This window comes from Nannospalax galili, unplaced genomic scaffold (genome assembly GCF_000622305.1).
Source record: "Nannospalax galili isolate Female #2095 unplaced genomic scaffold, S.galili_v1.0 scaffold657, whole genome shotgun sequence".
NCBI lineage: Eukaryota > Metazoa > Chordata > Mammalia > Rodentia > Spalacidae > Nannospalax > Nannospalax galili.
The window spans coordinates 223,795-240,452 of record NW_008339927.1 but is presented as its reverse complement, the minus strand read 5'-3'; the positions used below and the strand labels follow the sequence as shown (position 1 = coordinate 240,452).

At 41.8% G+C, this 16,658-nt stretch overlaps 1 protein-coding gene across 1 annotated transcript in view; it reads left to right on the top strand.

Annotated features, from left to right (window-relative positions):
• The window catches only part of Ush2a (usherin), an 828,188-nt gene that overhangs the window by 685,994 nt on the left and 125,536 nt on the right, over positions 1-16,658 (top strand). Inside the window, 2 exon segments of the mRNA XM_008834819.2 lie at positions 9,645-9,803; positions 11,244-11,406. Of these exon segments, the coding sequence (XP_008833041.1) occupies positions 9,645-9,803; positions 11,244-11,406 (322 nt within the window).

Below are 16,658 nucleotides of genomic sequence, written 5' to 3'. Positions count from 1 at the left end.
TTGGTATGTCTTATAGAGTTTATGGGTCCTCTGAAAGAGCAGTCAGTGCTTTTAACCGCTGAGCCATCTCTCCAGCCCCTTGTTTCTAAAAGTATTTTTATTCTTGAGAACTTTGTACAGTGTACTTTGATCATATCCCCCCAACTCCTCCCAGATCTACCTCAACTCCCTTCCCATCCACCTTCTTTATCTCCCCCGACCTCTCCATCAAGTCCAATATGTGTTGCCCAAATACTCTTGGCTGTGGAACCTGTCCTGGATTATAGTCAACTTACCACTCTTAGTAGATGCTAGCCAGTTATTTTTCAAGTTACAGGTGATATATAAACTGCATTAGCTCACTCCTAAAACTTCCTCTCACCTCGTACCAGCTCTGGACCTTGGATCAGGACAGATCCATATTAAAGAAAGTAAAAATATATGTTACCTTAATGGATGAAAAATTATGGAAAATTAAGAAGCAAAGACTTCACAGAACATAGATGGTTGGTTTGCTCTGAAGAGAATGGAGACAGATAGTCCTGCTGTTTAAGAACCCAAACATTCCAAATTATCTAAACTCTGCAGATAATAATGAGCCATTCCAATTTATCAAGATGATGACTACATTTCGAACTATCCTAGCCCTTAATCATGTCCTAATTAACAACGCCATCATATTCAGCACTTTTCCCCACTGAGGATGGTGAGTTATTTAAGTTAAATGCGTAATATTGAAATCCTAGTGCTTTCTCATTTATCTTTCAGTCCGTTCAAGAAAAGAACTGGCAACAATGTTTCTGCAGAGAAATCATTTTAATTAATGCTGCTCAGGCACATAAATGCTTTTGTTAATCAAGTTTTGTTGAGAGGTTAACTAGCCGCAATATGGGCCAGCTCTAGATATTAGATACTCTGGTGGCTACAATGGATTAGGTCAGATGCTGTCTTTAAAATCACATTTAGCACCAAACTTTGTAAAATAAAAACATTCACACTGGGGGTTGAGAGATGGCTCAGCAGAGAAGGGTACTGGCTGTTCTCACAGAGGACCTGGGTTCAATTCCCAGCACCCACATAGTGGCTAATAATCATCCATAACTCCAGTTCCAGGGAATCTGATGCCCTCTTCTGGCTCTGTGGACATTGCACTCATACACATAGATTAAGAATAAATAAGAGAAGTTTGCATTGCACTTATTGAACTGATCCAACATTGGCAGGTGTGTTAGTTTTCTTACGTACAATAACCAAACGACAAGGGTTGGCGAGCTGCAAAACAGAATGTAAAACTCGCTATAGTCCATTTGTGTTTCATTTTGCCTGTTAATAAAGGTGTCTCATTACTGAATCTCAATACGAGCTGGGCATTTTGTTGAGAGAAACACAGGTCTATTTTAGTAATTAAAACTTCACGTAGTATATCCTATCTTCCATATTTGATTGGGGATTTTGACACAGTGGCTCGCTGTATAGCCAGGGCTTGCCTCAAACCCACATCAGTCCTCTGCTAAGGATCCCAAGGGCTGAGATGACAGGTATGGGCCTCCACACCCAGCCTATTTCCTGTATTTTACCAACCAGAAACATCACTTTAGGTATTTTAAAGCACTGCTTTCTCTAGGTTATTCATCGCGTAGATGTTAAAGTCAGCTTGCAGGGGCTGTTTTCTCATTTTTATTTCTAATCGTCCGATTTTTGATGATTTATGCTTAGCATATATTCAGTGTACAAAACGATAGGTTCATAATTGCATTTTCCTATGTGCCTTTCATGAACTTTGCTTATCATATTCAGCCCCTCGTCACCCTCTCCTCCCTCCTCCCTCCTCCCTCCTCCCGCTGATCTTCCTCTGTCCAAATGGTCCTTCTTCCAGTTCATAGCATGTGTGCATTTGTGTGTGTGCTCATTTGGGGAGCGTCTGTGTGTACATGTGTGTGCATGTATGTGTGTGTATATGTGGTGGGTGTATACACACACACAGTCACATACGCATACCCAGATGTATGTATGTGTGTGCATGTGTGCCTTTGTGGGGGGATATTTGTGCATGTGTGTATGTATGTGTGTACATGTATATATTTTTTGTGTGTGTCCATGTGTGCATATATATGCATGTGTGCATATGTGTTTGTATGTGTGTGTGTTTTTGTATGTGTGACTTTATATATATGTGTGTGTGTGTGTGTCTGAGTATGTGTATGTGACTGTATGTGTATATCTGTGTGTGCGTGTCTGTGTGTGTCTGTATGTGTGTGTCTGAGTGTTTATGTGCATGTTTGTTCATTGTGTCTGTGTGTGTCTGTATGTGTATGTGTGTTTATGTGTGTATGTGTATATGTATGTTTGTGTCTGTGTGTGTATGTGTTCATGTATGTGTATGCATGTGTGTATGTGTGTAGATATTTTTTAATGTTTTTTAAACTCAGATTCCATTTTTCTACCTAAATGATACATAAATGAAACAATTTTTATGAGTTCTACTATAATCTAGTTCAAAAGCTAAAAAAACCATTTGAGCACAGGAACAGAAAAAGGGATTAACAGCAGCACAGTCCCAGGCAGTCGATCGGGGTCACTGTATCTCCAGCTCTGATGGAATCCATTTGCCTTTGGGTAGACTCAGTTCTACCCAACTGACAAGAACATATGTACTGATCCCCACTCGTGTGTGTGGCAGGATGCTGAACACACTGAAGAGGATGCAGTCTGTCCGTCCTGTCAGGAATCACCAATCTGTGGAGAAAGAAAAGACTGAGGGTGTCACTGTCGTGCGACCTCTGTCAAGTTTCTGTGTGGACACCAATGAGGGGAAGGGGACCTGTTTCACTTCCACACCCCCAAAAGGTTTAACTGCAACACCCTACCTAGCAGAGGAGAATTTAGTCCGGCATGTTAGAGAAACTGCGCTGTAAGTGGAACCAGTGCTTTAAAGTAAATGCTGCTATCAACCTGAATTAATGGGTTTTTCCTCTTCGAATTGTTCCTGTTCCAACTCCTTAAAAAAATTTTTAGAAGGCTAATTTGATTGACTTGTCCCATTGTAAAGAATGCACCTGCTGTGAAATGAAGCCACAGAGGAAAAAAAAGTTGAATAATTTAACTTTTTTATTTGTAAAGATAATCAGGGTTTTTCTGATTACATCTTAACTTCATAAATGTTAAATAACCTATCAGCATCTAGTTGTTGTAAATTATGAAAAAGGAGGTTGTCGGGAATATTAACCAACAGAACCCTGTTCTTTAGAGAGCTAGAAAATGTGTTGTGGCAGCTTGTCACAGTGCAACTGGTAACTTTGACACCAAATAACAAAACTGCCATTCGCACTTAGGGTAAATTGGTTCACACGAGTTTCCAGTCTCCTCTTACTCTGACATAAATGTATGAACTCGGGAACTAACCAAGTCATGTGGCTTCCCAGCTGACTCTAACAAATATGCCCATTTCATTCCATTTAGTCATTAGAATACCAGGAGCCTTGCTCCTTTCAGACTCAATGCACATGGCACAGGGTTTGCAAGAACACCAGAGACTTGTGTGTCACTGTCCTGTGAAATGATCGCAGTGGAAGAGCCCTCTTTCCTGGATGCATGTCAGTGTTTGACGTGTGCACAGCTTAGAGAAACATTTTCTGTTTCAACACCTCATAGGTGTACGTAAAGGGCGTTTGTGGCCCATTAACTGTGAGGTGAAAAATGGATTTCCTGGGTTCAGGCTTTGACTAACCATGCTTAAACCTAAATCAATATTGTGTCTATATCTGAGACATGGAAGTGCAATCTTGCTCCTTGACCCCTCTGGGAGTCCTGTCCGTGTGAGCAGAGAAGCTTACTCTCAAAGGGTACAAGGCTGGTAGGGACAGACTAAACACAAAGAGACTGACTTCAGACAGATTGGGTGGGAGAACGCTCTAAATTACCACCAGGAATGAATAACAGACTGTCCTCGTGGGAGCACAGCTTGATCATATGCAAACCATACAACCAGAGAGTGTATATGGACATGTATGAATGGATATAACATGTATTTGTAGTTGGACGGTGACCTTATGTGACAGAGTTTCAGAGGGGTTGGAGGGCATGTGAGAACATGGCTGGTGTTTTGGTACAGCTTTGTTTCATTTAATTCTGTTCTGTTTTATTACGTAGAGATGCATATCATGTACGTGACAGCTTCTGTGTTGTGGAAACATGCTACAATGCTTTACATATGTTGTTATTACAAGTCTGTTATTGTGAGGCTAAGGATACTGCCACACAGAGGAAGAGCTGCCGTCTGTAGCCCCTGCTTAGTGTATAAGAGTGACTCAGAAAGTGAGGGCAGAGGAAGGCTTTGATCTGAGGACAGTGTGCATATGTTTGCATAGGTATGTGTTTGCTGGACTTTTCTCTAAGATTTACCCAAGGAACAAAAGAGACAGAATGGACATTAATCCCAGGAGATCAGTCTCAAGGAATCACCACGAGGGTGTGGTATCTCTCGTCTTTATTTTTCCTTTGAGACAGGGTCTCCCTGTGGCCCCATCTGGCCTGACCTTGCTGTGTAGACCAGGCTGGCCTCGATCTCCTAGAAACCCACCTGCCTTTGCCTCCCAAGGGCTGGGATTAAAGGTGTTGGCACCATGCCCAGCAGGTTTGCAGTTCCTTAGTCTTCATTTTATCTTCAAATCCATGGAAATTGGCCAAACATCACAGTCTATCACACGGCAGCTTTTGCTACTGATCTCCTTCACTAAAAAGTGATGTGCTGTTATATTTTGGGGTACTAGGAAGACTGAGGAAGCCAACCCAGGCACAGGTTCGGTGTCCAGGCCACCCTCCCTCCGTTATATCGTACCACATGACAGACACCGGCTCCCTTTCCTAACCTCCCCCACATCAAGATAATAAGGAGAAATGTCTGGAATGTGTGGTAGAATGATGTGGCATTCCAACATCCTCCTGACAGAAAGTTCTGAAGTGCATCTTCCTGTTTAAAGGTCAAAACACAAACCGAGAGGGTCCCTGGTTCATTCCGCAGTCTTTACCACCAGAAGCAGTAGTCTCTGAAGAAGGTTTTAGTGGAAGTGGGGGAGGCCTGATGGCATCGCTCTTATTTTACTTCTGATACATTGCTTAGGTTACCTTTTCCATTGATGAACGGAGAGTCTCAAATGGTCTCTATAATCAATTCTCTTTACTCAAACCCTCGACTTCTTTTTAATTACAGCACTCTTGTTGGGAGCACTAAAAATGTTCCCAATTTTGTCTTGCAGTTGAGAAATTAGGCCTTGAAGAAAATCTAAATAAGTCCATGGTGTAACTCACTAAACCAACCTAGAGAAAAGAGAATTCACTTAATAATTCTAGGTACTTAATTTTATCATGATATCTTTTTTTCTTTCTCATGAAAAAATAAAGCTATAAAGTTTTCTGTGATCTGAGATTAAGGCCCAACTGTTCTGTTCCCCATGCCCAGGATGTATTTACTGTCTACAGTGAATTCATTTTAAGGCATCACTGAGACACTGAAGTTAAGTTTCCTTTGAGTTTATCATGAACAGTCCTTTTCAGCACATGCGTGTAGCCACATGAACTTTTTCTTCAGTTCTAAGCTTTGCTCACTCTGTGGTGACTTCCATTTTTAACCGAGTCATCCTGCAAAAGCTGTCATAACTTACCAGAGATGCAATTTTCTCTTTTTTATATTTTGTTATTTTTATTTTATGTGTATGAATGCATTGCCTACATATGTGTAAGTGCACCTGTGTCATGCAGTTCCCACAGAGGACAGAAGAAGGCATCGGATCCCCTGGAACTGGAGTTAGAGATGGTTGCTAACTGCCATGTAGGTGCTAGAAATCGACCACAGGTTCTCTGCAAGAGCAGCCAGTGCCCTTAACCACTGAGCCATCTCTCCAGCCCCCAGAGTATGAATGCATTGCCTACATATGTGTAAGTGCACCTGTGTCATGCAGTTCCCACAGAGGACAGAAGAAGGCATCGGATCCCCTGGAACTGGAGTTAGAGATGGTTGCTAACTGCCATGTAGGTGCTAGAAATCGACCACAGGTTCTCTGCAAGAGCAGCCAGTGCCCTTAACCACTGAGCCATCTCTTCAGCCCCCAATCATACAATTTTCTAAATAGAGACATTTTAGGTAGGAAAACCCATACCCAATCTTTATGGACAAGGAAAAATTAGATTCTGCTAATTGCCTTAGCTCAGATAGAAAAACAATATGTTTCCCACATTTACTAATCAAAGTGATATTCAAGAAAGTCCTTTGCTTTCTGTGCTTTTCCTTGTCTCTGAAAATTCTTTGACATTAGCCCACAAGTGTCCAGGGTATGTAGATCTCAGATTAGGAAACTCGGTGCGCAGATGCTAAATTCTCTGCCTGTAATTTGCCTGTTCCGTTAGTGATCATTGAACTGGACTACCATTTCTTTCTCAGCGTCCACTCAATTCTGAGAACTGACCTGTCCACACAGGGTCCCTCAGATCTAGACTGTAATTTTCCTTCTCTGTTTGCCTACTCTAAGATTCTGTTTTCAAGAGAGATGATAAAAGTAGAAAGGCAAGCTTTGATGGTTGCTTTGTTTGAATGAGAAATGCCCCTCATAGGCTCATGTCTTTGAACACTTGGCCCCCGGTGGCAGTGGTGTTTCTGGAGGTCATGGAACCTTTAGAAGATGGAGGCTCACTGGAGAAAGTACATTACTAGGGGCAAGATTTGAGAGTTTACACCTTATCCCACTTCTAGTTTGGTCTCTCTACTTCCTGTGTGCAGTTGAGATGTGATCTCTCAACTTCCTGGTCCTGTTGCCATGCCCCCAACCCCCATCATTACGGACATCTAGCCTTTTACAACCATATGCCAAAATAAAATTTTCCTTCAGTTGACCTTAGTTATGGTAGTTTATCACAGCCACAGAAAAGTCACTAATACAGTATTCGATAGTCCTGCATTCCCACAGTTCATCGCTGTGTAATCCAAAACAAGTGGCTTTAACTTTTCTGAGACTTAAACAAAAAAGAGAGAAAAATGGTTGCCTTACCATAATCCTGAAGTTGATTCATTTATTCAATCAACTGGTATTTAACTGAGTTTCTACTTTGTGCTAAAAGCTAGTCATGGGAACCACGTTCACAAAGAGAATGGATTCTTGATGTTGGTGTTCTACAACGGCTGTTGCCCAGGACAATATGGGGATGCAGTGAGATCACTGTCCAGTCTGCATTACTGCTGTAACCTGTGTGAGAGGCTCTGGTCTGGTCCCTACCTCCTCACTCAAGTGTCAGATCAATCATTCAACAGCCAGTAGTGCTTTCTAAATACAGATTAGATCCTTTTAATACTTCCAAATTCTCTGCTTGCTTGCTTCTGGGATTTTATGCAAATCCCAAATTTAATGAAGAAATGCTAATATCTAATGGCCACTTGGGTTTGGGAATAAAGGAAGCTTAGGTTACCCTGAGGGACTTACCCCAGGCTTAAGGACATGGAAAGATGGTATTATCATGAGCTGAAGGAGGAACCAGAAAGAACCAGCTTGGGAGTGGGACATAAGCTAGTTCTGACTGGGAGTTTCTGTTGAGAGTGAAGCCTTTGTGGAAAAGACATGCAGAAATCAGGCTGCTCAATGTGGAATTCAGAAGCAATCGAAAGCCAGAGAGTGTAGGAATGAGGCCAGAAAGAGAGTTCAGCAGGTAAAGGTGACCTGAGTTAGATCCCCATGACCCATATGATGGAAAGAAAGAACCAACTCCACATATGCACTGTCATAGCACACATGCAATGCTTGCATATGTGTACACAAACACACACACACAAATAGATAAATATAATAAAGTATTTTAAAAATAATTTAAGAATAAATGACAGGCATAATGATAATAATTTTAGCTATTAAGACAAATGTACCCAACAGTTTAAATAGGATGTTCTATATGAAAAATGGAAATCCTCAGTCTAGGGCTCAAAGATAGCTCAGTTGGGAAAGTGTTTGTCATGGAATCATGAGAACCTGAATTTGATCTCCAGTGCTACATTAATATATATATTAATACACATTACTACATTGATACACAATACTGCATATACATATATATTGAGGCGTGGTGACCCACACTTACAATTCAAGCCACAGGGAGGCAGAGACAAGGGGTCCTAGAGCTCACTAGCCAGCCAGCAGAGACCACCTGGGGAGTTCTAGGTCAGTGAAAGACCCTGTCTCAAAAAAAATAGGTGGACTTTGCCTGAGAAACAACAGCGAAGGACAGCCTCTGGCCTCTACATGCACACATGACCCCACACATGTCAGCTGCACACACATCTCACACACACACACACACACACCACACCACACACACCCTGCAGTCTGGATTGCCAGGTTCCACACACATTTCTAGAAGAAACAAAAGAAACAATCCGTCTGTCCAGACTGTGTAAAACTTCTTCCAAAACTCCTCACGTGCACACAGTGCACAGAATCCTGAAAATTCCGCTGTGCATGGCTCCTCCTCTCCATCAACACTGATGCTGCAGCTCTGCAAATCAAAGCCACATTTCCTTCTCTGCACCTCTTCCTCTGCGTGCGATTGGGTCCCGTGATGTTTGGACTGTGATGCTGTCCATAATTTCCTTGTTTTGTAGCAATGACAAACTCATTAAATACACAGATGCCGCTGATCCCATAGACGTCTGCACGCCTCACTCTGAGATCACTGAGTGGAACCTCTTGACACCCTTCCTTGAAAGCACATATTCTCTCCTTTAAAAAAGAAAAATGTGTGTGTTGGGGGCTGGAGAGATGGCTCAGTGGTTAAGAGCACTGGTTGTTCTTGCAGAGGACCTGGGTTCAGTTCCCAGCACCCACATGGCAGCTAACAACTGTCCATAACTCCAGTTCCAGGGGATTCGACGCCCTCTTCTGACCTCCACTGGCATTGCACAACACAGGTGTAGTTACATACATGCAGGCAATACAGTCATACACCTAAAATAAAAACAAATAATAAATAATTATATGTGTTGTTCATGACCAAATAAAACTTAAGAGGCATTTACGTGAACAGATTGCAGATAGGCTAAAATAACAGGACCTACTTTCTCTAGGGAGCATTGGTGAAAAATGGCAGTTACTGTACCCAGATTTCATATGTATTTAGGACCCATAAGTCTCAGTGACAGAGTGGACTGTCCTGTCTCAATAATTAATGTCCTGGGAATTCTCTAGGTAGACTGTGAGTTGGATAGTTTGTGGGCTATTATGTCAAAGCTCCATGTCAGACAGGATGCATACACAATTCTCCGCAGAAAAATTATTGTTGCAAGCAAACTGGTGTTGGGTTTTTTCATACACTTCAAAAGTAAGCAAACATATGAAAAATATATGATACCCTACACAATTGCCTCACATTTTTAAGTGACAGGTTTCTTTAGGGTTATTTGCTAATAGAGTTTATCTTTGAGTAAAACTGTTACAAATTTTTCAATCTTGCTTTTGGAACATCCATTGCAGTATGTTAAAAGTTCAGTTGTGTGAAGACTTAATTGTTGTACTAAATCTCATTTTACCTTCAATTTCAGCACTGTTAATATACATTTTTCTTAAGAGGCGAAGGGTTGTCGGCCATCCTGTATTGCATGTATTTAAGCTTCCTTTCCTGTCTCTTTAAAGGTATCCTTGTTCCCAAAATTCTGGTGGAGTACAACATCTTACTCAGTGGTGGAAGTGTGACATTTTTTACCTTCTCTGTTGGATGCTGTCAATCTGCCTTTCTGAATAATCTGGCTCCTTTCACACAGTATGACATCAGGATACAAGCTTGCCAAAAGGGTGACTATCTTTTAGAATATATTTCCTTTAAAAAGGAATAGATTCTCAGTTGAAATAGAGAGAGCAACATTTCATTTCTGGTTTGGAGTGGAGTGTTTACTCAGGAAAAATAGAGTCTGGAATTCAGCAAAGCATTATGCATTTCTGCACATTAAATCATGAATATTTAAATATATTAGAATGGTGGCGTTGTAAAGTCTTATTTTATAAGTACTTTTAAAAGAAAAACACCTGGCTCACACAAAGGTGTCACTGGTGGTAAAAAATATATTTTACAAAAAACATATAATATGTTTTAAAGTTGTATTATTTCAATTTTTCAGGAGGGGATAGGGAGAAGCTGTTTAAGTGTTGAGTTCCACACAAATGAGTCGTGTATTATGTGGCATTCTCTTGGATGTAGTGTCCTATCGAAGCTGTTTTGCTGAGTTCCATGCCTTAACCAGTAGCCAAGTAGAAGCATTAACTGTGTTATCTTAGAGAGAATGTGCTGCAGTCCTTCTTCTCCCCTAGTGAAGGGTTAGTTAGATATAAACTGAAATTCAGAACAGGGGAATGTGGAATCCCGGAAACACGTTGTACATTATTCATTCATCTCTACCTTAAAAATGAGTGGCTAGATGGGACTATACCATGTGTGTATGATAAAGAACACCTCATTGCGACATGGAGATGGAATTCGTACAGGTATACAAAACATTCTGCTTCACCTTTCAACATGCTGTCATTCCAGTCTTGTAGTCCACGTGGTGCAGCTGGCCAGACCCTCTGTGTTTGGTGTCTTGTTCCCCTAGAGTTGGTTTGGTTTCAAAGCAGAAGTTTTGTCACTTTTAGTTCTTACCAGAAATCCCAAGCCCGTCTGTCACCTCCTACAGACCAGTCCGTGGTTTGTTGGAATGCTTTTTCTTTCCGCTGTTCAGCTTTCCGCTCCACAGCGTGGAGACAGCTTTATAGCCCTGCCCTCTTGATGCAAGGGGTCTTGATACAAAGTCAATGCTTCATCTCCATATCCCTAAAATTTGATATGGCTAGCCAATTGATTTAAGATTAGTTGTTTTATTTCTGTGTATTTGAAGAGCAGTAGTTAGTTTAAAATATTGTCAGAACTGAAATAGTGTAGAGAGTGTGTGGGTCATGCACACATTCATGATAGTCAAACACAAGATCATTTTCTGGCTAAAATGACCTGCAGTAAATAAAGAAACCAGGCCGGCCAGGTCGATGTTTTCTTACCTGCATCTGTATGGATAGGTAGTTAACACTCTAAAGATGATTCCATATTTTAATGTTCAAATTGTATGGGTATGTATGGCACCAATCAAAAATGTATATACAGTATATTCTGATAAATTATTTTCATAATCTTATTACCCTCCTGTATGTCTGTGTGACTTTTTCCTTGCTTGACAAATTACTAAAGTTATTGGGTTATTTTTCCAGGAAGTTGTGGAGTAAGCAGTAGGCTCTCTGTCGGCACACCCGAAGCAGCCCCACTGGGTCTCAGCTCTTCTCTTCTTAAGGCGCTGGGGTCATCTCGCATAGAGGTTAAGTGGATGCCACCTAGAAGACCCAATGGAGTCATCACCAGCTACTTTATTCACAGGTGAGGGCTCAGTGATTGGGAATGCATGCCATCCCAGGCCTGCAGAATCAAAGGCATGTTCTACTTTGCAGGGGGATAGAGGGGCATTCGTGCTTTATGGTGCACAAACTGATGAAAACACAGACTGCTGTTGCCAACTTGGGCACGCTGCCCAAGGGAAATAACCTACTGTGGGACCGTGGAGACCCCAGAGCCCTTGAAGCTGTGGTCCTCTTCATCCCAACTCCTAAATGCTAATCTCTTTGTCTCATTTTGCCCACTTTTCTGACTGTTTGGGCAATACTGGGGATCAAACCCAGGGCCACACACATGCTAAGCGAGGGCTGCACCACCGAGCCGCATCCCCAGCCCCTCCCTTTAATTCTAAGGCACCTGCTCTCTGCTGGTCAGCAGTGAACATTCCTCATCGTGTGCAGAACTGATTACTTAGGATCTACCTGAAGCCAAGACCATAGGATCAGAGAAAGAGGGCATGGGGAAGGCAGGGAGGGAAAGATAGTGGAGCGAAGGGAGGGATGAGAGGATGAAGGAGAAGAGAGGGAGGGAAAGTGAGAGAGGAAAGCAGAAGCTTAAAGTAAAACAGACGAGGGGCAAAGATCATGCGCACTGAGAACTTGATTTCCACAGTGGAAAGTGCAGGTGTGGCAGACAGGTGGGTTTGTAGGCCAAACCCCACTCCGAAAGCTGTGTCTGCAGAGTCACACCAACGGCGGCATGTTCCCCATGCTCCTTACCCCCCACGTTCATATCTTCTGTTGGTCTCCATGCCTGGACGCTTGGTGAAACTTACTTCAGACTTCAGACCCATTGATTTGGACATTTTATAGGGGAAAAAGGAAAAAAAAAAAAAAAGACTGTGAAAGAAGTAACCAGTACTGCATTTCTGGTTATGTAAATGACATTACCAAGAACGAGCAGGCCAAATTTCTTAGCAAACATTAATTTGAAGAATTATATTTCTGAATCAAATACATGAACACTTAAAAATGGCTAATGCAAATTTACATTTTATGCCAAGCACGTTAGTACAGGCTCCAAAATGCCCATCCTCCAGAAATATTTCCTTTCATCTACTTAATGCTAATTGCAGGAGAAAAGCACATCAAATTCTTATTCTGAATAAAGGGAAATAAAGAATCTGTTAGCAACCAGGACGTGGCTTCAGTCTGTTGGTTTTGTAAATAAAGCTGATGATTGCAATGCCTATCCCATAGTAGTACGGAAAAACAGGAAATAGAATGCAGAAAAGCCTGCTTCAATGAAAAATACTGTAAATTGAATTTGACAGCATTTGATGGCATTTGATTATTCCAGTCACAGGCAAGCAATGATATAAAGAGTAATATGCAACACAATGTGTTACTGCCTAGCAGACTCAAAAGCAATAAACCACCCTCCAGTGTGACACAATCACTTCACAATCATAATTGTAGCCTGTTTGATACCTCAGAGTACAGCGGAAGGGCGCTGACTGACATAGATACATTTTGTTTTTTATTTAAAGTGAAATGAAAACGGCCCACGGGGGGCTCCAGATACAATCGTTACATTCACCTACCGAGGCATGAATCACTTGGTACTTATTTCAGCTGAAGTTTAAATGTGCTTAGACAACAACAATATCAAATTTTTCTTAGATAGCTGCAGAAAAAAAAAAAAGAAAAGAAATTTGTAAGGACAGAAATAACATGTAAACACAGTTCTTTTTTCAGCCCGAGACTACCTCGAACCCCTTCTGTTGTAAGAGGCAGGAGTCCACAGTATTTCTGAGGATATTATGGCATGTAATTTCTGCTCAGTCTTTTTCCTGTTCTTTCTCCTACGGCCACCAAAAGAAATGCATTAGCTGAAACCAGAGACGTGATCCGGCCCATGTAGATACTTTCATTAAAAGCATGCAAAGCATTATGAAGAGCCCACATGCCGATTTCATTTAGAAAACACTTGGGACTCTTTGCCCTAATCCCTCAAATCACTTTTCCCGCTGTAATTCTCTTCCATTGTTTTAATGCCTCTACATATCATCCTGGTTTTTTGGAAGTGTTCACCCTAGTAAGGAATTATGATGTTTATGGCCTCAAAAACAAAACACAATAGCTCAGGTACCAGTCACTCTTCTCGTCACTAGGACAAAATACCTGACGGAAACAACTCAGAGGAGGAAGGATTTATTGAGTCACAGTTTGATGGGGAAGGCGTGGCGTTGTTCAGGGTGGGAGAATTGACTTTGATCCATGACAGCAGGATGTGAGGCAGCTTGCTCACATCCCAGTGGATCGGGAAGCAGAGCTCAGGCTGGGGACAGAAGCTGAGCCAACCCAGAGCTCTCAGTTCCTGCCCCGAGTCCCCACCTCTGCCAGCTAGGCCCTATATCCCAAAAGTTCTACAACCTTCCAAAACAGCACCCAGTTAGAGACCAAATGTTCAAATATCTGAGCCTGTGGGGAATGGTTCCCATTTAAAATAAGGACCAATTCAGTGACACGCTATCAGTATGAATGCCCCAGCTTAATTGACCTGTTAATTTGGTTACTTTGTTAACTGCATGTGCATAATGTAAGTTTTCTATAAGGTTTTTTCATAAATAGTAGAGAGATTTTAAGTTAGCATTTTGCAAGTTATTTATTGTCACGATAAAGGAAAGGCCAACTTAGTCATTCAATTCCCCAGACACAGGGTGGTTTGTGTAAAGATTCTTCAGGTTGCCTTTGGGAGGCAGAGGCAGCTGGATCTCTTGGAGATCGAGGCCACCGTGGTTCACATCGTGGTTTCAAGGTGAGCTGTGACTAGAGAGACCCTGTCAAAATACAATTTTAAAAAAAAAACAAAATTCTCAGCCTACCCCCTTATCCTAGGTCAATAACCTTGTAAATGGTAAAAAAAAAAAAATTCTCATCTCTTCCAACTACAAAATCTACCCAAGACTTACTGAAACACTTAAAAAATTTTCTCCTCTCCTGGAGTTTTCTTTTAAATAGAGATGAAATTGCATAGGGTTCATAGTCCCATGAACTTTCCTTTTAAAATGAATAAAAATATTTGCATTATGCACATTTAAAGACAAACATGCATACAAGACACTGTGGAAATAGAACATGATGAAAAATCATTCTCCATATTTGGAAATACTTCAAAGGATGAAATCTAAGATGGTTTTGACAGGTGAGCATATGGCGTCATGTTTTCAAGAAGGAAACTGAAATGATTCTGTAGAATGGGTAAATGTGCCGACTGAGTTAACTAAGGAAAGGTGGCCGGTTAATCAAAGGCAGAGAAGGTTGTATTGTGTGAAAGGTAGATACAGATGTGAATATTGAATTCAGTGATAGATAGATACATCTACCAATGGATCCATAAACCCTAGTTCTTTAGACCCTAATTCTTATTACTAATGATCTTATGGCTATAAGATATAAGACAAACAGAAATCTATAAGGTGCAAGATAATGTGAGAAACACATTCATTAAAAATTTTGAGAAGAGCTCTCTCTGACCTGCAGGCCTCTCTCTCCAGGGTAAGTCAATTGGGCCTCCGCACCTTGACTCCCCCAGCCTCACTCACCCTCCCATCTCCCCGACAAGTCTCTCCTCCTAGCCAGGGCCCTGTCCCATTCCTCGTCTTGGCACCCCAGACACCTGGGGAACCACCACTGCTTTCTGATCCTGTGCATCTAGACCAACTGAGTCCCTTCTCGGGTTCCCAGGAGCACTTCTTCTAGGCCTGGCCCCGCCCTTACCTCCCTCTACTTCCCTGGGCCTGCACAACCCGCAGGCCTCTTTCCTGGATGCCTGGGATGACCTTTCCTCTTCCTGGTCCTTTGCAACCAGACCAACCCAGCTCCTCAGTGCAGCCCCAAGGGGCCCTTGGGGCCACCTTCTGCCCCCCATCTTCCTTTGCATCTCTGGTGGCACAGCCACCAGCTGCCCTAGACCAGCATCTTTCCTGGGCCTGACTCCCAGGCCAGTCCACCCCCCAAATTCCTGAGGCCAAAATCTATCCTGGAGGGATCCAGACCTTAGGAGAAAGCCTGAGAGCATCTGACCCTCATCTGACTGGGGCCTCTGTGAGAACGCCTGAAGGCCCCCATCTTCCTTTGCATCTCTGGTGGCACAGCCACCAGCTGCCCTAGACCAGCATCTTTCCTGGGCCTGACTCCCAGGCCAGTCCACCCCCCAAATTCCTGAGGCCAAAATCTATCCTGGAGGGATCCAGACCTTAGGAGAAAGCCTGAGAGCATCTGACCCTCATCTGACTGGGGCCTCTGTGAGAACGCCTGAAGGCAAAAGCAATCTAGCCACTACAATATAAAATCAAATAAGAGAACTGGAAGCTTAGAGGAATCAGCTTTTCATGCCCCAAAAGTAAACCACAAAGACACATAAAGTTCACAGAAAGAAGCAGACCTAAACTTGAAGGCTTGAATCTCACACAAGAATCAGAAACTACAAAAGAAATTCACATGTCAAAATCACAGAGAAAAAATCATAACATGAAAAACCAAAATAACATATCCCCACCTAATACCAATAGTCCTCTAGAGGAGTACAATGAGAACCCCTTAGAGATAATGCAGGACACGAAACTCAAAAGAACAATTATAAACATGATAAAAGAATTCAGTGAATTTAAAGAACACACAAACAAAGAACTTAAAGAACTGAAGGAAGATAGGGTTAAACTTCTGAATGGATTCAGAAAAGAGTTAGAAATATGGAAGAATACTCAGGCCGAAATGAAGAAGGAAGTGAAACACTCAGTAAGCCAATTAGAAACGACAGGAGAAAGCCTCACCAATAGGATGAACAAAATGGAAAACAGAGTATCAAGACGAGAAGATAAAGTGGACGAACTGGACCATGCAAGCAAAGATTATGAAAAATTTAAGACATCACAAAGATAGAATATGCAGGAATTGTGTGATACCATAAAAAGTCCAAACTTACGAATCATAGGCATACAGGAAGGAGAAGAATCCCAAGATAATGGCATGGACCAGATCTTCAACAGAATCATGGAAGAAAATTTCCCAAAATTAAAGAAAGACATGCCCATACAAATACAAGAAGTAAATAGAACACCAAACAGACAGGACCAGAAAAGAAACTCTCCACGGCACATCATAGTAAACACTAAACATACAAAAAAAAGAGACCACACAAAAGCTGCAAAAGATAAACAACAAGTCACATATAAAGGAAAACCCATTAGGATTACAGCTGACTTTTCAGTGCAAACTATGAAAGCCAGAAGA